General features: G+C 39.9%; 2 protein-coding genes across 2 annotated transcripts in view; both read left to right on the top strand.

Annotated features, from left to right (window-relative positions):
- Positions 1-14,774, top strand: part of nlrc5 (NLR family, CARD domain containing 5) — a 30,877-nt gene extending 16,103 nt beyond the window's left edge. The window contains exons 24-56 of the mRNA XM_072386675.1: positions 15-98; positions 681-764; positions 1,081-1,170; positions 1,332-1,367; positions 1,472-1,501; positions 1,595-1,678; positions 1,753-1,836; positions 2,740-2,829; positions 3,035-3,094; positions 3,396-3,482; positions 3,615-3,698; positions 3,836-3,925; positions 4,048-4,113; positions 4,845-4,928; positions 5,171-5,254; positions 5,408-5,494; positions 5,605-5,664; positions 6,772-6,816; positions 6,953-7,036; positions 7,129-7,212; positions 7,296-7,379; positions 7,601-7,675; positions 7,876-7,959; positions 8,045-8,128; positions 9,408-9,494; positions 9,606-9,689; positions 10,772-10,855; positions 12,071-12,154; positions 12,235-12,318; positions 12,403-12,480; positions 12,785-12,868; positions 13,143-13,226; positions 13,355-14,774. Of these exons, the coding sequence (XP_072242776.1) occupies positions 15-98; positions 681-764; positions 1,081-1,170; positions 1,332-1,367; positions 1,472-1,501; positions 1,595-1,678; positions 1,753-1,836; positions 2,740-2,829; positions 3,035-3,094; positions 3,396-3,482; positions 3,615-3,698; positions 3,836-3,925; positions 4,048-4,113; positions 4,845-4,928; positions 5,171-5,254; positions 5,408-5,494; positions 5,605-5,664; positions 6,772-6,816; positions 6,953-7,036; positions 7,129-7,212; positions 7,296-7,379; positions 7,601-7,675; positions 7,876-7,959; positions 8,045-8,128; positions 9,408-9,494; positions 9,606-9,689; positions 10,772-10,855; positions 12,071-12,154; positions 12,235-12,318; positions 12,403-12,480; positions 12,785-12,868; positions 13,143-13,226; positions 13,355-13,436 (2,575 nt within the window). The 3' untranslated portion in view covers positions 13,437-14,774. The remainder of the gene's footprint in view (positions 1-14; positions 99-680; positions 765-1,080; positions 1,171-1,331; positions 1,368-1,471; positions 1,502-1,594; positions 1,679-1,752; positions 1,837-2,739; positions 2,830-3,034; positions 3,095-3,395; positions 3,483-3,614; positions 3,699-3,835; positions 3,926-4,047; positions 4,114-4,844; positions 4,929-5,170; positions 5,255-5,407; positions 5,495-5,604; positions 5,665-6,771; positions 6,817-6,952; positions 7,037-7,128; positions 7,213-7,295; positions 7,380-7,600; positions 7,676-7,875; positions 7,960-8,044; positions 8,129-9,407; positions 9,495-9,605; positions 9,690-10,771; positions 10,856-12,070; positions 12,155-12,234; positions 12,319-12,402; positions 12,481-12,784; positions 12,869-13,142; positions 13,227-13,354) is intronic.
- Positions 14,775-17,781: 3,007 nt separating this feature from the next.
- cpne2 (copine II) overlaps positions 17,782-22,910 on the top strand; it is a 58,567-nt gene continuing 53,438 nt past the window's right edge. Inside the window, exon 1 of the mRNA XM_072386671.1 lies at positions 17,782-17,995. The gene's annotated coding sequence lies outside the window, so the exon portion shown is untranslated. The remainder of the gene's footprint in view (positions 17,996-22,910) is intronic.

Here is a 22,910-nt window from a genome sequence, read left to right as displayed (position 1 = left end):
GTTGCCCTTGTCAGTCTAAACTGCTGTAATCTGCTGCCTGCTGATCTGGATAAAGTTTGGAGAAGTTTGGGAACCTCTTCTGATCTCACTATCCTGGAGTAAGATACACGAAAAACATGAATATGCAAATATAATCAAAACCAAAGCACAAAAGTACACATTTACAATGTAAATGTAGTCCAGACCTTCCTTTTGTTGTGCAGTTTATGCTGAGGGTGTATTCTAACTACAGGGTCAGAGAGTTATTGTACTGAAATGCAAATGGGGATAGGAACCACAGCCTGAAAACAACAGTGTCCAGACTATAATCAGTGTGCACCATACATGTAACTGTTGCTGCTTTAATGACTCGTGTACTTTATGTCAGTTATGACAGTTTGTTGTGCGTAAACCTGTGTTTACTCTCTTTCAGATTATGGACACGTAGTTTTTCATGCAAAATAAAGAGGATTTGCTTTTTCTAAATTATGCTAAAAGTGGCCTTGAAAAGATGTAATTTGTGTTCCATTACCATGGCAACAGCCACGTTAAATGACTTTCAATAAGATTTTTAGTGTTTTTATTTTCTTCTGTCCAACTTTACTCAAGGGTTTCATATTTGGGAGCACTCTTGTGTTGTACTGTATAATTCTGTGTAATTCTTCTGTCTCTGAAAGTAAGTCCCTTTTCTCTATCTTCAGCTTGTCCTTTAACCATTTGGGTGACAAAGGTCTGAAAAAGTTGTTGGATGTCATGACTTGCTTCAGCAAAATCCAGGAAATTAAGTAAGTTCACCAGTTATAATGACTATATTGTAACAGTTGTAAAACCTACCTACTAGAGCTTTTTAGCTAAATGAATATCAAAATACTGACATACAAGTATAAGGAATCTAGTATCTGAATTTCTTACTATTGCTGCTTTACAGACTCTGCTTTGTGTTGTTAAATATGCAAAGTCAGCTGGAAAAAGCATCACCGCTGTTATCTCACCAAACCGGTTCCAAACAGATGCTTTGTTTACACTAAAGCAATCTACAGCATGAATGTCTTATTCAGGCAAAACACTTTGTCTTACTGACTCTGTTTTTCTCTTTTTCAGTTCCAGTAACAACAACATCAGCATGGACGGAGTCGTAATGCTGGCTGGTGCTTTATGCTCACATACAAGCTTAACACAAATTCACATCAGGTACTAGATGATTTGCATTTCAGCCATTAAATTATTTTATCAGAGCAGTAACAGAGAACAGCTGTATGAAATGTGGCAGTTACCAAATGCTGTTAAGCAGGCAAGTGTTTGTGTTTAAATGTACAATTAATTGATCTGTTTCTGTGCTGTTGTTTATTAAGTAATGGAGGCAAAGACCAGGTGATTCTGCACAAAAGGTTGTAAAACTCATCTTAACAAACTTCTTAATATTTCTGTCTTTATTTTGATTTGCTTGTTAATGAGTTGGTTCTATGTTACACTTCTTTTTCTCCTTTTTTAGTGATGGCAAAGAGCAGATGAAGATGTTCAGGTAGAGAAAGCTGATAAATAGGCAGTGGTGACAGTTTTATTTAAAACTCTTCCGGCATCACTGTAACGAAGAATTGTCCTTTTTTTTTTACAGAATGCAGAACAGCAGCCTCCTACCATCAGATATAACCAGAGTATGCAGAAGATTGGTCCAATGTCGCTCCTATTTGGAGTTAGAGTAAGCTGAATTGTTGTATATTTTTTAAATCTATGGTTGAACGGACATACATTTATGTACTCGTGTTGTGTCAGGTTCTCTCGCTGCTCATTTGCTGACAGAGCAATTGAGAATCTGCTCAAAGTGTTGCCAAAGATGTCGTCGCTGCAGAGACTCAAGTAAGACTTACACATATTAATTTTGATTAACATCACCATGGACATTATACAGTATGAGCTGTGTATGGACAACGTTTTAGTTTGAGCATGAGCAGTTCTCACAACCTCATAAGTTACATGATGGAAGTCGTTTTTGTTTTGGAATCTGTTGCAGAACATAATATAATATATCTCCAACATTATGGAAAGGATGCACACAGCAGTTTCTCCTTTTCCAGGCATTATTGTTGAGTAATATTTTTAAAACATCCAGTTTTAATAAGTTGTAACCATTTATTTGGGTCATCAGAGCTGCAGGAAAACCAGAGCTATATGTAGTAACATCTCAGCACTTAACAGTCATTTCATCTGATGCTTGAGTATTTAAAAAGTGCAGTGAAATAGAGAATAACAACAACCAGAGATCTATCTGCTCTTGGAACAGCATTTTTTGTTCCAAGAAAAGACGCTGTTGGTGTAGGATTTACTTTGTGAAATCTGTGGCTCGACTTTAGCTTTGGAACATTACTCCCCTCCCCAGACATTATGTGACACTTTTTATTCATGCCACACCTCACTTGTCATGAGGTTTTAGAGCAAGACCTTCCAAAAATGAGATCCTTTTCATAATTTTGTCAAATACTTGTCTGCCAGGACAATTGGTGCTCTTTTGTGGTTGATGGCATCATGGCTTGTCAATAATTTTCACCTAAATAGTAATAGGTGAAAATAGGACAGGTTAAAGATTTCCAGACTTTTCCATCATAAAGTTATTTTATCTGGCAATTACCATTTTAGTTGAAAGCAGTTCTTGAAAGCAGAGTCTAACTGATAAAACTATATCAAGGTTTAGGATGACTGAAAAGATTTTATCAGCACCTGCTTGGTTTGTGTAAATTAACCGTCCCCTCTCTTTATCCTCAGTGTTAGCAATAGCATCACATCCACAAGTGATGCACTGATACTGATCAGCTGTTTGACTGACAACCAGAGAGTCACATCAGTGGAACTCAGGTACTGCACTAACTTGTGTTGCTTTCATCATGAAAAGAAAATATCATCTTCAAAAGTTTTAGCTTTTCGCTTCAGTCAACCACAGCTATCGGTATAACTAACAGATAAATCACTATAGAATTTCTTTGAATCTTCTATGTTTATTTATATTTACATCTGTGATTGATGACTTTTTGTTAATCGCTGCTTTGAACTCTCCATTTAGTCCACAGAGTGAATCCTTCATCAATTTCAATGAAGTGACAGCACAACAAGTGAGCTGCAGGTCTGTTATCACGTCACCTTATCTTATCAGTCTACTGATATGTCTTAAAAACACAAAGTGTGTTCCCTTCTAAGACTGTCTCAGGATTAATTGGTCACGCAGCTTCAGACTTTTTCTTCTTTTAGTTTCTCTTTTAGTCCAGCTGCCATGTGGTTGGTATGAAAAATTATTTGAAATTAACGACAGTTGCAGTGGGGGAGGTAAAGAGGAAGAAAGAAGTTTGACAGTAACTCTGAACCACAAGTAATCAGCTGAATAAGTGACTCTATAGCTGAATGTTTTTCTCTATCTGTGCACACAGGTTAACACATTTTTGCTTCGAAAACCTTGCTTTAATGAAGAGACTCCTTGATATCCTGCAGCAGGGCCAGCAACTGTCTTATCTTGAGTATGAGACACACACACACACACACAGAAAAACGTATTCTTACTCATAACATTACAAACCGATGTGCACATGCATACTTATGTGCTTTCATGTACTGAACTGATGCATTCCTTGTCTTCCTTTTGACTGCAGTTTGTCAGGTAACCAACTGGAAGAAGAAAGCGTGAAGGTTTTGGTGGATTTTCTACCAAGGCTTAAAATCAGCAGCTATGTCAAGTAAGCTATGTGGATACTGACGTACCTCTTTCAGTTGCATCTTAAGTTTTAGATGAAAAGTAAAAAGTATACTGAGATCAACCTTTAACAGTAGTTGTACCTGTGACAATAGATTATTTTTTTCTTTTTAATCTTAGTCTCAGTAACAACAGACTGACCCAGCAGGGCATATTGGATGTGGCCAGCACACTGTATACCTGCACTAATGTTTCTGATGTGGAAGTCAGGTGTGTCTCTGTGCTACAGTATTCAGCAAACAACAGTCAACACAGATGGAAAATCAATGGCTTTTTGAATGAATGACATATCCATTTCTGTCTATCTTTGTACGTGGTGTGTTTGCTGGTAGTTTGGGAGAAGACAAAACATGTCTCATCTGGTTCAGACAAAGTGGAGATTGTGAAAAAAGTCTGAGGTAAGTATTACTGTTACCACAATACCACTGTGTCCCTTTGATGTGCTTAACACTGTATTGTGTGTGAGGGTTTCCTATTTTTTTTACTAAAAAAACTAAAAGCTTGAGGCATGTGCAGATGTTTGGACCTGCTACTAGTTTCAGTACTTAGTGTAAACCCTCATCACAGGCACAGACAATTAAAGTATGTAGATCACATCCTGAGCAAGCCGGAGTCATTTTGTTACGTTCTATGGACAGATTACATTAAGAATTAGACCTTTGACAACAATATATTTTATTTCGTTTTCTTTTTGAATTCAGAGGGAGGTTGTAAAGAAATTTAAGTTATGTGTTCTGTTTGTGTGGATGCATAAACAAGCTGCTTCTGATGAAGATGTCTCACTCATGCGCTCGGGTTTTTCACTAAATATCAGTCCGAAGGGTTTTTTTGTACATTAAGACTTTTAGCAATATAACTGAAGCAAACAGGAAGTGATAAAGCTCTTTATCATCTTAAGCAAGCATAAACATTCCCCATGTCCCTCTATACCCGTGGGGATTTTCATGCAGCTACAAGTTACAGCAGTTTCACATCCTTTACTGGCATCAGAGAGTCTGCTAGTGTGCAGTGTGGTGTTACAATAAAAAGGTTTCAGTGCACCTTAGAATGAACAATTATACTGTTCAGCCTTATGTAATCATTTTTTTCATTCCTCAATTCTGACTTTTGTTTTTTTTTTGTCCTACAGTGTCAGAGAAAGCAATTTGAAGCCTGATCATCTGGTCAGATTAGCAGAGCTTGTGTCCAGCTGTCCCAGTCTGACCAAACTGCAGTAAGAGCATCCTCGCATTCATTTGTTTTATTAGTTTCTTTGGGTGAAATGCAGGAAATGATGTAATTGCACTTTCCCAGTATTCAGTGAATAAATTAATACTTATATAATGGTTAGAAATACTATTTTTAACTGAGCTTTCAGTAACAGAACCTGATCAGAGGTAAATCCACTGATTCAGGTCCTGGCTCTATAGCCTGAGTGTGTGAAGTTGTTCAGTGTTTTTATTGTGATTGGTTCAGGTTCAAGAACAATTTGCTGCAGTTAGAGGGAATCGAAGACTTTGTCAAAGAGTTAAAGAGCAGTCAAAGGGGCTACACTGTTAGGTGAGTTATGAAGCACATATTCTCCAGATTTTTAAAGAAGACGTTTCAGTCTACGTTAAACTTCAGTCTGTTCATTAAACATACTAATGTTGAACAGATGACTAACACTTTACTGTTGAAATAATGTGTTGCCGTTTGCTTTTTTTTCATCAGCGTGGAGGAGTCTTGGATCAGTGCTGAGGAAGCTGTGCATTTGTTGTGTCGCTGTCTGGAGCTGAACAGCAACATTCAAACTATCAGGTGATGCATAAAAACTCTTAACTCCATGAAAAATATTCAGACTCCCTGCAGAATGCCCCAAATCATCATATACAGCATGTATGTTAACACTGTCAATATGATTCTTTTAGGATTCACCACAGAATATTGCACCTGTCACTGGTGAAAACCACTGAGCTGACATCAATCAGGTTAGAAACATTTAATTCAGCAGCAGGGGTGGAGATCTGATGTCAGGATTGGGTGGTGACAGACTGAAGTTTAACGTAGACTGAAACGTCTTCTTTAAAAATCTGGAGAATATGTGCTTCATAACTCACCTAACAGTGTAGCCCCTTTGACTCTGTTAGGTGACAAAGTCTTCGATTCCACAACTTCGTAGAAGCTCGCCATGTCATTCAAAAAGTACCGTGTTTTCCGCACCATAAGGCGCACCTAAAAGCCTTAAATTTTCACAAAAGTCGGCCGTGCGCCATATAATCCGGTGCGCTTTATGTGTGCACTGGATTCCAAAATCTGTCATGGATACATCGGGGCATTAAGCCCCCTCCGCATCACTCACCGCTCGCAACTCTCACCGCCACGTTCACTTTTGCGGCGCCTCTTCGCTCTCATACATTGGAAAAGAATGGCAACTGGCCACTTCCGTCGCTGGCTTTGCGCTCGGTGTGAATCCAGGGTCAGGCGGATCCCAGCCTCTCTGAATGGGGCGAAGATTGTACCGAGCTCGTACTCAGCGATTGAATCGTGTCATCATTAATGCTTTTGCCCATGTCCCAGTGAGAGCCTGTTCTTCAGTCTGAGATGGCTGATGCAGACCGATGTGCAGTTTATAAGTTTATAAGTGTAAAAAACACTGACGATCTTGTCCTTGACCGACGGACCATTTCCCGCTGACACAGGGACGTAATACATACAGACGCTGATGTGAGAAACTACCCATTCATTTGCATTGTAGTGGAGGAGACCAGAGATGGAATGTGGACACAGAAATATATTTGTCAAATTTTATTTGTTCCACCATTTCAATCATATCTTCTTGATGTGAATCTAAAATGTGAAGAATGTGAAGTCTGAAAATACATTTTGTTCAATTTTGAATAATTTAGGGTATTTTTCTTGGGGGGGACAATTCGTGTTTTTCAGAAACTGGGGGGGACATGTTGGGATCTGCACCCATGTTCAGCAGACAGTGTTCTTCTTTTTAAACTGAAGCTGGAAGATGTTCACAACCATGCTCTGTGCAAAAGGACACAGTCTGATGATGCTTTTTGTTTGTTTTCTTTGTCTTTCTCCAGTGTTACATCTGAACTTCCACCTCAATCAATGGCAACAAATATTGGGTACTTTTTCATTTTTAGATGATGACATTTGGCACATTTAGTCTTTGTTAGCCTCAAAGACATAAAATGAATGTCATCTTACACAAAGCCTGTTTTTATGAGGATAGTGTTCAACAGTGATCTCTCTTCTCCTCAGCCTTGTGGACTGCGCTGTTGTGGGGTACCAGCTCGTATCTATGGGGAGCATCATCCAAAAATGTCCTCTGCTGACAAAGCTGGAGTTAGTGCTTTCTATTTGATGCATAAACATAATATGAACACCACAAAATTCAAGGAATAATTAAAATTATTTTTTGTACCAACTTGTTAAAGGTTTTCCCACAACAGACTCGACATTGATGGAGCTGAGTTTCTCTGTTCCCTTCTGCCCAGCTTGCCAAATCTCACCTCTCTCAGGTGAACGTTTTCACATGTAACTCTTTAACCGACATATTTTTAAAGGTCTTTGCATGATAAGCACTTTGCTTTATCCTCTGCAGTGTTGGAATCAAAGAGAGTATAGTTTCTGTGGCTGAGGAGATCTCACAGACCCTCCTGCAGTCTGCATCCATTCGGTGCTTAAAGTAAGAAAACAAACTTGTTCTGTTGTCTCATTCTTTATCGTTAGTGTACCATGAGTCGTTCAAGGACCTGGGAGATCAGAGCATTAATTGTTGAGCTGTTCAGATATCATAATGTATTTTGACAATGTATTTGATTGACTTATTGTTTAATCTTTGATTAATTTTGTTGTTCAGATGTTCTCCTAATTTGTGGAATAAGTCTTTCCTACTATCTTTCCCAGTCTGTCAGGTCATGTGATTAGTGACACAGCGGCTCAGTGTATGTCCACATTCTTGCCCCGCCTTCGATCACTGAAGTAAGCATTTACAAGTTGGTGTACAGAATGGTTTATCTAAGTGTTATCTAAACTGTTTTTACTGTGTAAGTAGCTATAATTGCTATTGTCCTAAAGAATAATGTTAAGAATTTGAACGTATAAGATTGTAAGATTGGGTAAAACATTTCAAATATGCTGGTTCAGTATATGAATGATTCCATTTAAATCTTCCACTTTAGTCTGTCCCATTGTGTATGGTCAGAAGCTGGAGGGCTGCAGCTCATCGATGCACTGACTCAGTGCGTCAGTTTGGAAGATCTTTGGTAAGACATGAACTGTTATGAACTGTTAATGAATGCATGTTTATGATCTCTGTGTATTCATTTGTGTTTCTGTGTTATCCCCAAGTCTTGACTCTGTGCAGCTGAATGAGGAAAGCCAAATGTGTTTGGCACAAGCGCTCAGAAATATCACCTCTGTACGAAGCCTCAAGTAAGAAACAGCCTGTTATGTGTAAAAACATTTGTTTCCAGACTATTAACCCTATTCTATATTGTTAATTAAGTTTAGCGTTAAAATAATCAGCATCTTAGCTTTTGAGACATCGCATTTTGCATTAGTTTGGCACAACAGTTGATTTATGATAGCCATAAAATTAAGTTTCAAATTGTTAAATAATAATTAATGTTCTCTGTCTTACACCAGAACAAATTATCCATCTTAATGAACAAAACTAAGTTTGTAAAAACTGAACCAAGAACTTTACATCTGAAATCTGAATAGAACAGTTTTAATATAAAAACCTGTCCTCACTTTCTAGTTTTAAAGAAGTTGCAATAAATAACGAAGAGTGCCTCTTATTAGTGGCTGTTGCTGCTGACAATGCTGCACCAGTTCTTGGCATGATGAAGATAAGGGAGAAAGAATGCCTCATCTAGCCTAGTTCACCAGTAAAAGTGTTCTATTCTTTTATTCTTTAATCCCAGCTGTCTCTGGTGTAAGTTTGTACAACGTCCCACTTTAAAGTGATCACTGAACTGATTGATCTGCTGAGTGAAAATCAGTCCACTTCATTGTCATCTTATTACTGTGGAGCCTGAGCTCTTCTCCAGGGTTGTTTTGTGGTTTAACTCCACAGTCCGGTTCTGCATGGCAGTTCACAGTCAGTTCACAACCATTTTATAACACATAAACTTGTTACTCACAGATTTTACGACATGGAGCTAAGCCTGCTACTGGCAGACATCTTTGCTTCATCCGCAGCAGCCAAACTGACACACTTTACTGGCTCATGGCTGCACCGCGCTAATAATTCAGGCTATGCACGACGTAATGCAATTGTTCCCTCCTTTGCTGCCAAAGACACTGCTCACAGCTCACATTGCAGCCACTGTTGCTGCAGCTAGTAATACCAGCATGTCATCAGCTCCAGATAACTTAATAGTATTTTATTAGGGTTTAATTTGACAGTCCCACGTCTCCCCTTGGGGGTGGGGAGAATTTATCATTTTTCATTCCATCTTATTCATAGTGTGAAGGTGTAAAGTACAAAGGGCGACCTCAGAACATAGCCAGCATTTGTTTATACAATCCAGAAATGCGTATCAGATTTAAATAGATGTAAATCTTAATCATCCGAGATGGCTCTTCATTCAGCATAGCTAGAGTTACCCCCAGTGTAGATGAAACATCTCTACAACTAGTATAACCATTTCAAAGAAGATTTTCTGGTTTAACCATAAGATTTCATGTGTGTGTTTGTGTGTGAAAGGCTGAATGAAATAATAAAAGCAGAAGCTGACTGTGTGCTGGATCTCCTGGCTGGCATGGAGGCAATCACTCAAACACAAGAGTTAGAGTGAGTTCTTTTCCATCTACAAAGTGTGTGCTGCACATTCACAAATGTAACAAACTTGTCGTTATCTTAGAAAGAAGTTGACCTCAGCAGGGTTGGATGTGTTTTTCTCAGGTTGGGGTGCTGGAGGATGGCTGATAAAGGGATAGAACAGCTGACCAGAGTCCTTCCTATCTGGAAGGAGCTCAGGAAGATCAGGTAACACCATCACGATGCCGTTGTTGTGAATGTTCGGATTATATTTATTCCAGTTGAATATACATAATATGCTGTGAGTTGTTAACTTAGTTTGATTTAAAGTGTGTCTTTAGTTTGTTTCATCATGTTTATAAGTACTTGTTCTGCTGTATTATGCTGTATTATGATCAAGTCAGTTGATCATAATACAATCTAAGTTTTACTTTAATGGGGTGTTTTATTGATGGATAAACCACTACAAACAACTTAATCTTTTCAATAATCTACTGCTTTGCTATCTCAACCCAACTCAAGAGTATTGTTAAGCTGTAGCTAAAGATTATAAATGTGCTGTGTGGTCAAACTCTTGTGATGTAAATGTAACTCAGTCTTGACCATTTTGTTGGACTTCCATCCCCCTCTTTAAAAACACCAACTGTTCAAAGAGACCAGCTGTTCCCTCTGGGCAGCAGGGGCTTCCCTCCCTAAGTTGGACTGACAACCACATAAGGTCTTTTGGCTCAGTGTGTGGCATTGCAGCTAAAGTATCCATTACATGTCGTCTAGTTACAATCTTTTTTTGTGTTCTATCAGTGCAAAAAACACTATGTCTATGTTGATATTTCAAGCCTGAGAGCTCTGTTCTTAAATACATATATATTTGTTTGTTTTATAGTCAAATCCCATCTTAATTTGGATGGTTCACTGTCATGTGTTGAATCTGGCTCAAAGTTTCTCACCAGCCACTCACGGACAGAGCAAACTCAAACACCAGAGCATGTGACCTTTGTCTTCCTTGATCTGTCGCTGTCACTCTCCCTCATGAGTACTTTTTGGAGCCCGTCTTGAATCAATACGTACACACACAGAAAAGTTGGAGATCATACAAATAATCTGAATTCCAATCAAGCTGCAAATTATTAGAGAGTCATTATTTATTATTTAGTGAAATCTGGATTATTTCAGAACACAATGTGATGTCAGCATTCAAACAATTTAAGAACTCTTAAAGCTATTTTTTTTAAAACAACAACATATGGCTGACATCTGGTTGTTGTGTCCAAATACTTAACTTGCCTACATTTTTCTTGTGTGTCCTCCAGTCTCCCAAAGAATCTCATCAGTGACCAGTCAGGAGAGAAGCTGCTCGATGCTTTGAGGAGCTGTAGCCACCTGCAGGAGCTCCAGTAAGAACATTTTATACAGGTCTCATGCCTGCATGTTATTTATGGAACACGTGGGTTTCCTTTTTATTCATGTTTCCTGTTTTATTCTGGTAAGATCCTGTCCTTTGGTTCATTTCCGTTAGCTTTACTGCAGTTTTCTACACTTGGTTTTCAGTTTCAGTTCCACACCTGATCCTTGTTTTGTTATCACTTCCCTCAGCTCCAGGTTTTCCTTTGTTCAGTGCTGGATTGTCAGTCCTCTTTGTTCTGTTAGTTAGAGCTTTTATTTTCAGTCCTGCTGTAGCAGCACCTTTCGTTAGTTTAATAAACCAGTGCTCCTTTTCAATCACCTGTCCTGCGTTTGGGTCCTCTCCCACCTTCAGCTCTGCCATTAATCATGACAACACCAGCGTAACACTCTGTAATGGCTGACATGTGAACTACAGGTGTGTGTGGCTTAGTTCACATTTAGTAAGGCTGTCCATAACTATCACATAAGTTAATTTCCCGTCTCTGAGGTCATGATTTGATTATGAATCACTTCAATTCCAAATCAGTTCAGAACACTTAGTGTTTTGGTAAAAAGTGGCACAAATGTAGTAAAATCTTTGGTAAATCAGGTTTTTAATGATACAAAATGTCCAAATCCATCATAGATGATTACATTCACTGCTTTCCTCTAATAAATATGCTGCAACTGCATCAACAATGTCTATTTTTTCCTCTTTGGTAATGAAAATGTTTGAGCCAAGGCTTCCTCAACTTTCAGCTTTGTGTCTTTGTACAGTTTTACTCTGCAATGATGTGATTTACTTTGGCTCAGTCTGTATCAAAAAATCAAAGCCTTCATTGCTACCTCCACTGTACAGGTGTAGGTTAGCTTGGTGTCTCTCCCTGCTACATCCTCCTGCTTTATTTGTGCTCCAAATTCCAAACTAACATGCATCTTGCGACCTCCTAAACAACAAACGTCATCAGTAAAAAAGCCTGAAGAGACGTGAAGCAAGTGAACTTTAAAAAAAAGTGTTTTTTAATCTGTTTGTGAAATGATTCTTAATCATACAGTTAAGAATCCTAATTCTGTAACATTTAGATCCAATCAGCACTTATTATAAGCCTATTTATGATCTTTGTGTGAATATTTTACTCATTTTCATGTTCGATTTGTGGAGTTGTTTCTGTGTATTTGTAGAAGAGCAGAATAGAGTTAAAATATTTGTTTTTCTTCTGCTCCAGTCTGTCCAGTAACTGTCTCGGTGACCTTACTGCAGCCAGGATGGCCCTTGTTCTCCCATCACTAACACAGCTTGCTGTCTTAGAGTAAGTTGCACACACAGAATTTACCTCTTCAACTCGAGTTAATCCGAGGTGTTTTTCTTCTTAAACGTGTGTCTTATTAGTATTTCAGAAAACCGTTTTGGGAATGAGGGGTCCGTAAGTCTGTCCAAAGCAGTAATGAGCTTGAAGAAACTCAGCAGGATTAAGTAAGTCCCGTTGCTCTTACTTCTTTGAGAATTACAGTTCTGCTGTGTGACTCGATGTACCGATTATTTCTTTTGTACTATCAGTCTGACCTCCGTTGGGACTTCTGAGCTAAGTGCCGTCGCTGCCAGTCTGGCTCATTGTCCCCTCCTACAGGATGTGGGGTAAGATTGAAAAATGAGCATAAAGCCAATAAACTGATGGGGTAGCACATGTAGGTAAAGTTTATTTATTACTTCTGTGTATTTAAAAACCTTTACAGCTGGTCTTAATCATGTGACCTCTCATTAGTAGAGGTGACATTTTAAATGGTATCATTGGTTTGATGAGATCAAGACGTGAAACTGCTGTAACTGTAGACACTGTCGCAAAACAACGTGACCAAGCCAGACATCATGCACTGATCGTCATACATTTTCAGCACAGTGTTAAAGCCGTCATTCATCAGTTCTCTTCTTCTGGTTCTAGTCTGGGATGGAATAACTGCGGTGACGATGTGGCGCTCGAACTGGGTGGAGTTCTGCCCTTCTGCCACAAGATGACCCGCATAGAGTGAGTCTGATAAAGCCCACATGCACGAACCCCTATGAGATTAATGTTTAGGGTTGAAGTAAGATGGATTTGTTTTGACCGAACCAAACTGCTCAGATGTGATTCATTTGGGGAAAGAGTTGTTCTGAGTTAATGCATCGTGGGTAATCCAACTCAACACTTCAACATAGTTCTGTCTTTTAGCATATTTTAGATGTTCCTTAAAATATGCTTCACTCTAACTTTATGTGCCATGCTCAAAGTTATGAAGTCTGCCTGTGTTTATTTCTTGTAGTCTGGAGAGCAACAGTGTGAGTGTGATAGGAGTGGAGGCCCTTGTTAGAGCATTAAGGTCCTGCCCTGCTCCGGAAGTCATCAGGTCAGCGTGCTCATAAAAGCTCACACGGTCACACCTGTACTTTTAGCACCTTCTTTGTTTATGTGCCCTGTTTTCTATTTACTCCTTTAGTGTTGAAAATGTCCAGTTTTCCACCTCTGTGCTTTCAGGTTGTGGAGGAACAAAGTGTCAACAAGTGAAGCCCAGAAGCTCAGTCAGAAGGAGAAGAGGCTGAATTTCTCATCCACCTAATGTGATCTGTGCTGCTGGGCAGTGAAGACGAAATCAGCATCCATCAGCGTCTGCAGAGGTGAAACACAGCTGGATAACGCAGCTTCTGCCCCAAACTGCTGAGCAGCCATGGGAGAAACACCCCCCCCTCCGTTTGAAATTAATTTTTTTTCCATTTCTGAGTTTAAGAATAGAGATTTTCTACTGAACCCTGAATGAAAGCACAGGTTCACAGCTGAGTGTGTTATTTACGGAGTGAGACAGCAGATGTTTTTGAGTATGACTGCACTTATCAGCCTAAAGTTTCACTAAAGTAAAGAGGTGTAATTAACCGATGATGCAGCACCTTCCTTTTACTCTGGTGCCAACTTTTTTCACAGATTTTATGTTCCACACTGGGTGTGGCGATGATTGGGTTGAGTTTTGAGTATTACGTGCACGGTGTGTACCACACCTGTGACAAAAGTCTTCCTCGCCATTAGGTAACTCTGTGTTTGCCCTGATACAGCACAATAATCTCACAATAATTACGAGCATTTTGGAATCACTGAATTAGAGAGGTTCTCCAGAATCCATCCATCTGTGATTAAAAGACACAGAGTGCTTGTTATTTGGGGTCCGTGCACGCTACTCCACCGGTCCAAACTGCTGCGAGACGAGAGGCCGCCCTGATTTATGTGTCAGCGGCCGGGACAGAGGATATTTCATTTAGATATGTATGTAGACTCTGATTTAATGAGTCATTTTGCACTGTGGTGTGTTTACATTAGAGGCCACATAAGTGAAAACACAATTATTCACAAACTCTCAGTCAGGACAGAAATCATCATTTTAGGTTGTGGTCTCTATCAAAACTGCGTATTTATTTCTGCTGTTGATTTTGGAAAAGAAGAAATATGTATGTTTTTAATTATTTATCTGTCATTCATACAGATTTTTCATTTTCACTTTGTACATTCTGAAACGATATTGGCATTTATTATTAGGTACTGTGTATTTTTAACGTCTCAAAACAGGGAACAGTTCACTGTGTAGCAGTCACAGACGTCCCTGTGAGATTTCTTTAGTTTCTCACTTTGAATCATGAAACTCAAGCAGCTTATTGTGTTCTTTTCCATTCTTCCATCCATTCTCTCACTGACACTGGATTGAGTTTTTAGTTTTGTGTTCAGGTCATGATGTGAGTTCCCGCAAACTGCAGTTTTTGTCTTTATTCAGATATCATATTGTGAGCTCTTTATTTCTATATTTACAGTTAGCTGAAGTTTGATTTTGATTCTTGTCATTTCTGTAATCTTAAATGCTAAAAGATGAAGCTCTTTGATATGCCAACAGAGCATAAACTAAACAAAACTGATTTTACTGATGGATACTGATTTTTTTTTAACATTTTAACAGGCTTTTTGTCTGTCTACATCTCAAAATCCACTGAAAATGTTTAATACACACAATTTTAAACATCTTACAGTTTTTACTCATCATTGACATCGAGTTTGTGAAGAAGATGAAGCCAGCTTGTTTGCACCTTTTGCAGGTTTTGCATATTTTGCATGTTGACCTCACAGGTGCCCACAGTGAGGACCTCATATATGTTCTTATGGCTCCCTCTTGTGGTTAAATCTGGTGGTGCAGTTGTGATGGAGCTCTTCGGTCAGAGGTGCTCCTTAACAGCAGCAAACTGCCCACACTTCTTCATTTTAAAATATAGTCAACATTTACAACACAGCATTTCTTTTACAGTAAGTAAATCAGTTGTATGTTTTTATATAAAACGTATTTGTGCTGCTGGACAGAGTGATTAGTGGTGCTTTGAAAGGATTCTGGATATTTACTTTTACATTCTATAAAACAATATTCTTCTGTTAGATGTTATGCATTCAACATTTTAGTTAAATAAGAAGAGTGCATAAGCTAAATCAGCTCTGAAGTACTCCCAGAAGCTGCATATGAATATGATTTTATTTTCTAAGATGTTTGATTCTTTGATAGAACAAATGCAGCATTGTGTGTAAAATGAAAATCTTTTTAAAGATGATGTTGTTTCCAGCGTTTATCACCCAACACATTTTAGAAATACTCCATCAGATGCACGATATCCTCTCAAAATAAGACGAATAAGAGTTAACTCCACACACGCTCACAGTGGCTAGCAAGGATTAAGAGCTTTTATATCTGGACTTACTCAGGAATCGCTCAACTCTCAGGTACAAGGAGCAAAATTTAAATGTGAAAAAACAGTGGTTGTAATACTGAAAATGGCCAAAAGGTGGAAATGTACATTAGTAGTCAGTGTCAGTAGTTTCCCCCACAAAAAACTTATTAAAAGATTAAAAAATTATGTATATGGCTGACAGGCTTCACAAAATAATCCTCAGTTCTACCATTTATGAAGCACATAACGCGCTCAAGCTCCAGTTTAGGTGACCTGACGTAGCATCCCTCCTCCGAAACCAAAGAAGAAGCAAAGAAAGGGGGGTGGGTGGGGGGGCGATGGGCCTTTTACAACAAAATAAAACAGATTCATGACTGCGAGCCGCTCTCACTCTGATAATAATACTGGTTTAAACTAAAAGTGCATCACAAAACAGCTCCGAGTGGGATCTCATCGTCACCGACTGCTCGTCCCCAACCGGCCTCTGACCTCCGCCAGCGTCCCCCCAAATGGAAACGTTTCACCACGGAAAAACTCCTACAACAAACGACAACAAAACACTTATCTGATCAACCTCCCCCAAATGAAGCAATGAAATAAATCATTAAAAACTAATAAACAACGAACAGCAACACCAGAATACCAGAATTGAATTGAATCAGAATTGAATTCCAATTGGCTTGAATTGGACTATATTACTTAAGTGCCTTGAGATGACAATTGTTGTAATCTGGCGCTATATAGATAAAATTGAATTGAATTGAATTGAATACGACTTGTGCTGCTTCGATTTATTTGACAGATGCATCGTGACCATCAGAGGACACGTGCAGAGACTGTACAACTATAAGTCTAATATTGTCTTTTAAAGTGGTCAAAATCAATTTCCCAGGATCAGAATTGCTGCCACATCAAGCTTCTGTCAGACATTCAACTCACCCCGGCATTTTAAAAGCAATTTAAAATTCAAACATGAAGATCTATGAACAAGAAATAAAACACATGAAGTAAAAATTTAACAATTTCTGTCTGGACTCTCGTTACCATAGTCATCTATTTGACTGTGTACATCTGTTTTTGCATTCCAGGGCTGCAACATATTCCAAAAATTGTGAGGTGGGAAACAATTTAGGGCAAGTAATGACCTAAAAACATTATTTCAAACGTTTGTTACCAAAGCAGCGTTCACTATATGTTAAGTTTATGAGATGCAAAGACGTTCAGAGGATCTCGAGTTTGTTTACAAATGTGTGAGAAAATCATTGAAATGTTAAAAACAATGTTCGTCAGAGAAAGACTGGAAGGGATCTGCATATTTCTCCCTCTACAGTACAGAATATCATTAAGGCATTCAAAGAATCTGGAGGAGTTTCAGTGTAAAGGACAAGGGAGCAAGCCTAAGCTGGACCCCCGTGACCTCTGACCCCTCAGACGGCGCTGCATCAAGAACCTTCATTCATCGATAGCTGATAGAAGCACATGGACAAGGGATTACTGTGGAAACCTTGGTCAAGCACTGCAATACAGAGTTCCATTCGAAAGCTTCACTGTGCAGAAAAGAAGCCTGATGTTAACCTCGTCCAGAGGCGGCGTCCACTTCTCTGGGCTCGGAGGCATCTGGGATGGACCGTCACACGGTGGAAACGTGTACTGTGGTCAGACCCATCAGTATTCCAGATCTTTGTTGGAAGAAATGGAGCAAAGAGCAAAAGCAGCATCCAGTCCCTGCAGCCAGGCTCTGTGATGGTATGGGGTTGGATCAGGGCCCTCGGCAAAGCTCATTTCCACTTCTGTGATGGCAGCATTAATGCAGAAAAGTTCACTGAGATTTTACAGCAACATATGCTGCCTTCAAGGCCACATCTTTTCCAGGGACGTCCATGCATTGTTCAAGCAGACCATGGAAAACCACATTCTGCACACATTCCAAAGGCCTGGCTGAGGAAGAAGAGGGTGCTGGATCCAATTTTTTTTTAATGTGTTGTAGCCTGAAATCTGGAAATTAATTTATATGAACAAATAGAATTAAGCAAACAAGACGAGACATTAAATATCTTGGATTCACCGGCACCTGCTCACAGATTTAACCTCAAACGGAAGCGCTTTTCTTCTATCTGAATTGGAGCTTTTATTTCTAAAGAAAACGTGCTGTACTTCCGGTGTGAAGCTGATGCTGGTAACTTGATGGAGCTTTTTCCGTCCGTTGCGCTTTGCAGACAGCGCAGTCCGGGCTCTGTGGATGATTTACGCACACACACTGTTGCGCCTCCCTGGATACTCAACCTCATCCTGAAGATGTCAACTCCAGTTTTTACTCCTTTGTAGAAAAAGTGCCTTTGAGCTTTCTTTTCTTCCTCTTTACTCTGCGTAGTAATTATAGAAACTGTCAAGTGGAAAACGGTTTAGAAGTTGCTCGTCATTTACTGAGGTGAGTCAGTTTCGACGTTTTGTTCCTTTTGTGATGTACATTTGTGGAGATTTAACTCCAGGATGGTGTTTTGTTTGATTTTGAAAAGGCGCAGAGGAGCTGTAGAGACGCACAAGAGTCAAAAGTGCATTCAGACTGCGGTTTAAAAACGGAAGGATGTGGAAAAGATCACTGACATTTTGATGAAAATCTCACATGTTAATAGAACAGGAAACAAAGCCCACTCTGCAGCGGGGGGTTTGATCAGTGTTCAGTTCAAGTTGACACATCTCTGTATGATTGCTGTTTGCAGTCTGCTCTTCATTACTATTGGGGCAGTTTTCCACCAAAACAGCGGACAGGACGTGTAATTAGACTTAATGAGCGTGTGCAGTAAAGTGTGAGCCGCCCTCAGAGGGTCTCCTCCTGCAGAGAGATGGCTGTGGGAGAGTGACTGAGGTGTGGATGTCTTCAGCAGGATCGGTACCAGGTTCATTGTGTTGGTATAGTTTGTGTAGGCCTCTTGGGATGCTTTCGCACAGAAACTGTAGCTCCCAACAAGAACATTTTCTGTTTCTACTTATTTATTTACTCCTGTTTTATTTACTTAGCTGTGGAAACTGGTGCATTTTCAGTGATTGTATCTATAATTTTACAACCTTTGGACAACCTTTATTAACGTTCCTCTAACATTTATATCTACCTTCCTTTGTAAAAACTTTTACTAATGTTGACAGTGTTAAATTATGTCATGATTTCAGGACCTGACCGCCCAGGTGCTTAAACGCAGCAGTTTCAGCTGATTTACTTAAAACATCACATCAAGCATTAGCTCTCCTTAGGGCCCTGTCCTTTCCCTCATGCTTCATACAGATTGCAGCCTATCAGGAAAGCAGCTACCTTGTCAGGTACTCTGACAACAACATCCTGATCATAGTTCTTCCCTCCATGCATTTACTAAGTGGTGTGCCAATAAAGCCCAATTCACCCTTCAGAGCTCTTGTTTCTCGTGCACTTTACTGGAGGCTACGTCGTGCGTTGGTGTATTGAATTCTGGGTCCATTACTTTGAAAGTGTAACTTGTGATGGAAAGTTTGGAATTGTTCAACTTTTCAAGAGACAGCGCCCACTTCAGCCAATCAAAATGCCTGAAATGAAACGTGTCCTAACTTGTTGCAACAGTTTGAACCGCCCATCTTCGAGTTAAAGCATTGCATCCCTGTGAATTCCCCCTTAAAGAGGAACTCGAGTATTTTTAAACCTAGACCTTATTTCTGGCATGAGATACTCACCGAGAACAGTTTGGCGAAAGTCGGCGTCCTTCGGAAGATATTTAGATGACTCGAGATCCATATAACGGAGTGAACGGGGCTTAGACGATGCAGCCTCTAAATAAGGCATTATCTGTCTTTATTTCACCAATACTTTAAGAAGAATGAATGAATGAACGTGTGCTATAGCTGTGTTAGCTCATAGCTGCTGTTATGTGGCTACTTGCAGCTAAAGGAGAGCTAACGGAGGGATTTCTACACAGGCACTCTACTGGGACCACTTCATCCACACGCCCCCCTGGAGCACACCTCATTCACTCCGTGCTCTGTGACAGTCGACTAACTTCACACGTAGTTTGCTACTGCTAGTTTTGTGCAGCATGGCAGGATATTTATCAGATTTTGACAACGTGAACGACGACTTTGAATAAGATGGACAAAAAAGTTTTGTATTTAATCAGACTGCTTTAATTATGACTGCGCTGGTCTGACAAAATACAACCAATTAGTAACTTTGTGTAAAGAGCACAACACGACTGAGAGAACGCTGGAGTTCCCCAAACCTTTAGGGAACGTTCTGCTACTGAATGATGTCATGAAAACTCTGTCTAAACATCAGTTTATGATTCTAATCAGTCTAACTTTATGGGAACCACAGGCTAAGGTTAGATTAACCTTTTGTGCTCGCTGCGTCGAGGAAAAGATGCTTCATAGCTCATAACTCAGATCTGATCAACTGAAACAAATGAGGAATGTGTGTGTATCTCCTGATTCCTTTTATAGAATTTACAGCTGCTTTATAACTTAATATATGAAGTTATATTTCAGTATTGTTTGTTTGGCTCTGCCTGTTAAATCTAAGCGCTGTTTATCTGTCAAACCAGTGAGTTTATCTCACTGTCTCCTCTGTAACCGGCCCCTTGATGGAGCAGCATTGTTAATTTTATCTGTAAACACAGGAGTGAATGACACTGAATGAATCCATTAGCGATGAGCAAGTGAGTAAAAGTGTCTCAGCCAGACCAAACAAGCCTTTTCACCAAATATGAACGATGGAGTCAGCACACAAAGATGCTGGTGTTCTCTGTACATCACCACCAGCGGTGTGACATCACAGGAGTGGACGGGAGGAGCACTGGTTATGACACATTTGTATCTTAGCAACAGACAGCATCCTTTAGCATACCGCGGTGAGAACAAAACAACCTGTGTAGACATGAGGGTTTATTTTTTGGAAAGCTGTTTTTGTTTATAACAAACAGTTTAGATACACCAAGGAAGTGTTTCAGCATGCATAAGTGTGTGTTTCCTGTCCATTCTCTTTTTCGGTGGTTCTGCGGTGGCTTTGATCTGGTCTCAGGGCACTGCACGTGTGTGATGTTTAATCCTGGCCGTGATCGGGGGTCTTCTGAGGGCAGCCATGTCCCATCCAGTGTGGCTTAATGTGTTTTGTTCTCATTCATTGGGTATTTTTAGCCTAACGGGATCATTAGTCTGATTAGGCTGAAGTCTCGAGTGGCTCTGACACCACAGGTGACTCACTGTAACAGGCACTTATTGATTATTCAGACTCACTTTTGTACTTTCTTCCTGCCTTTCTGATGCGAATATGTAAGACTTGAAAATGTTGCCTCGCCTCAACAAATGTCAAACCATTCTGTAACAGCATTTTGTATTAATCAGCCTCTATGAATGACTGCAGCAGATACACACCCCCAGTGTGTTGCCAGCATCTTATTTTCCCTCCACAGCAGTGTTTCCAGTAATTTATGATTTTTTTTAGCTTGCAATGGCAAACAAAAAACACTGGCTCCTGTAAAATGTCAGACTTGTAAAGACAAACGATAATCTCATTTTCGGCTGCTGCTGGACACAGATTACCTAAAAATGTTGATTTGTTTTTACTTTTATTGGCATTGTTCAAAGCTTTTGGAACTTATAGTTGAAAACAACTACATCATGATGCTTCTTTGCTGTAGTTTTGTGTTGAAAAATCAGTTGAATAGACAGCAAACACAAATTTAAAGGGCTTTAAACTGTTTTGATAACTAACAGATGGGTCAATTTTTTACCAGTTCCTGCCTCTAAAATGACAGTTAACTAAATATTTTAGGGTTTTTGATTCTTTGTTTGAAAAAAACAAGACATTTAAAGACAAAATCTGAGATGCTTTTAATAATAATTCTCACTGGTTTCTTACACTTTACGGATAAATTGTCATGTTGTTAACCACCCCATCCTGCTATCTGTGCTCTCTGAAATGGGAAAGTCGGGTAAAGATTTGAATCCTAGTTCAATGGGCATTCTTTCAAGAAAGATGGTCCAGAACATGTCAGCACATCTGGTTTTGCAACAACCAAAAAGGTCACATGTCCCTCCAGCACTGAACGAGCTGAAGTTGCTACCCATGGCTGCTTGAATCAAACTCAAGTCATTGATCCTGCCTACAGACTGACTTCAGTGTTTCAGCCCAGCAGCTACCTTTACCTGTGCTCCTTCTGGACCGCAGCGTTCCTCTCATGTACTGCCAACCCTTCCAACCAGGTCCAGACTGCTCTCATTTGTCGGTGCATCCCTCTCTACCTCTTGAAGACTGATCTCGGAGAAGAACACCGCCTCTCCTAACTCTAACACCCTAACACGTTGGATTTCGAGTGCTATGTGAAGGTGTTTAATTGGCACTCAGGCCCGTGTCACATGACTGTGCTGTAGTCGCAGGTTTTTTATCTGCTTCAGTTCAGGTTGGCAATGATGGGCACCGGGGCGCGCACTAATTTTCACTGACGGTGCTGCTTTTCTTCACAAAGGCAAACATTTGTCATCCTTGCTAAAGTCACTCTTGCTGTCAAAGTCAGGTTTTGTTTTGTCAAGTCTTTTCATAGATTAGTGTTTTTTGTATTCCGGCTCAGCCGCGCCTTTTGTTTGGATTGTTTAAATAAATCAAGTTTTATTTTTTGGAATATCTGCATCCGGGTCCTTCCTCACCACCACGCCACACACCACCGTTATGACCGAAGGATCTGGCCATGGACATGAGACAACCTGGGGACTAAATACTGAGGAGGGTGATAGGTGATTGAGTGCAACTGAGGGGAGAAACACAGGTGACGTGAGGGAAGCTGATGGCAGGGTAAGAGTGACTGAGGAAAACATGGCAAAACTAAAGATTAGACCATGTTCTATACCTGCTTAATCCATTGGTCGCAGGGGTGCTGGAGCCTATCCCAGCTTTCATTGGGCAAGAGGCAAGGTACACCCTGGACAGGTCCAGTCCATCACAGGGCCAAACAACCACACACACACTCTCACTCCTTGGGGCAATTTAAGAGACACCAATTAACCTAACATGCATGTTTTTGGGGGGTGGGAGGAAGCCAGAGTACCCAGAGAGAACCCACACATACACAGGGAGAACATGCAAACTTCACACAGAAAGGCCCCAGCTGGGGATCAAACCTGGAACACTCTCACTGTGAGGCAATGGTGCTAACCACCACACCACCAAGCAGCCCTAAAGTTTAGACAAAAACCTAAAACATGACCAAAAAATACAAATCGTGACATTAAATTAGTTTACCCCAGTTCTAGATGGGGCATTTCTGGAGTTCTGGTCTAATAGTTGCCTGTTTGGTGTATTTGGGGTAAGTATGACAACCAGTGTTTTG

The sequence above is a fragment of the Leuresthes tenuis genome, unplaced genomic scaffold (assembly GCF_036924035.1).
Source record: "Leuresthes tenuis unplaced genomic scaffold, fLeuTen1.0.hap1 SCAF_5, whole genome shotgun sequence".
Taxonomy (NCBI): Eukaryota; Metazoa; Chordata; class Actinopteri; order Atheriniformes; family Atherinopsidae; genus Leuresthes; species Leuresthes tenuis.
The sequence above is the reverse complement of the archived record's forward strand: the minus strand, read 5'-3'. Positions and strand labels throughout refer to the sequence as shown.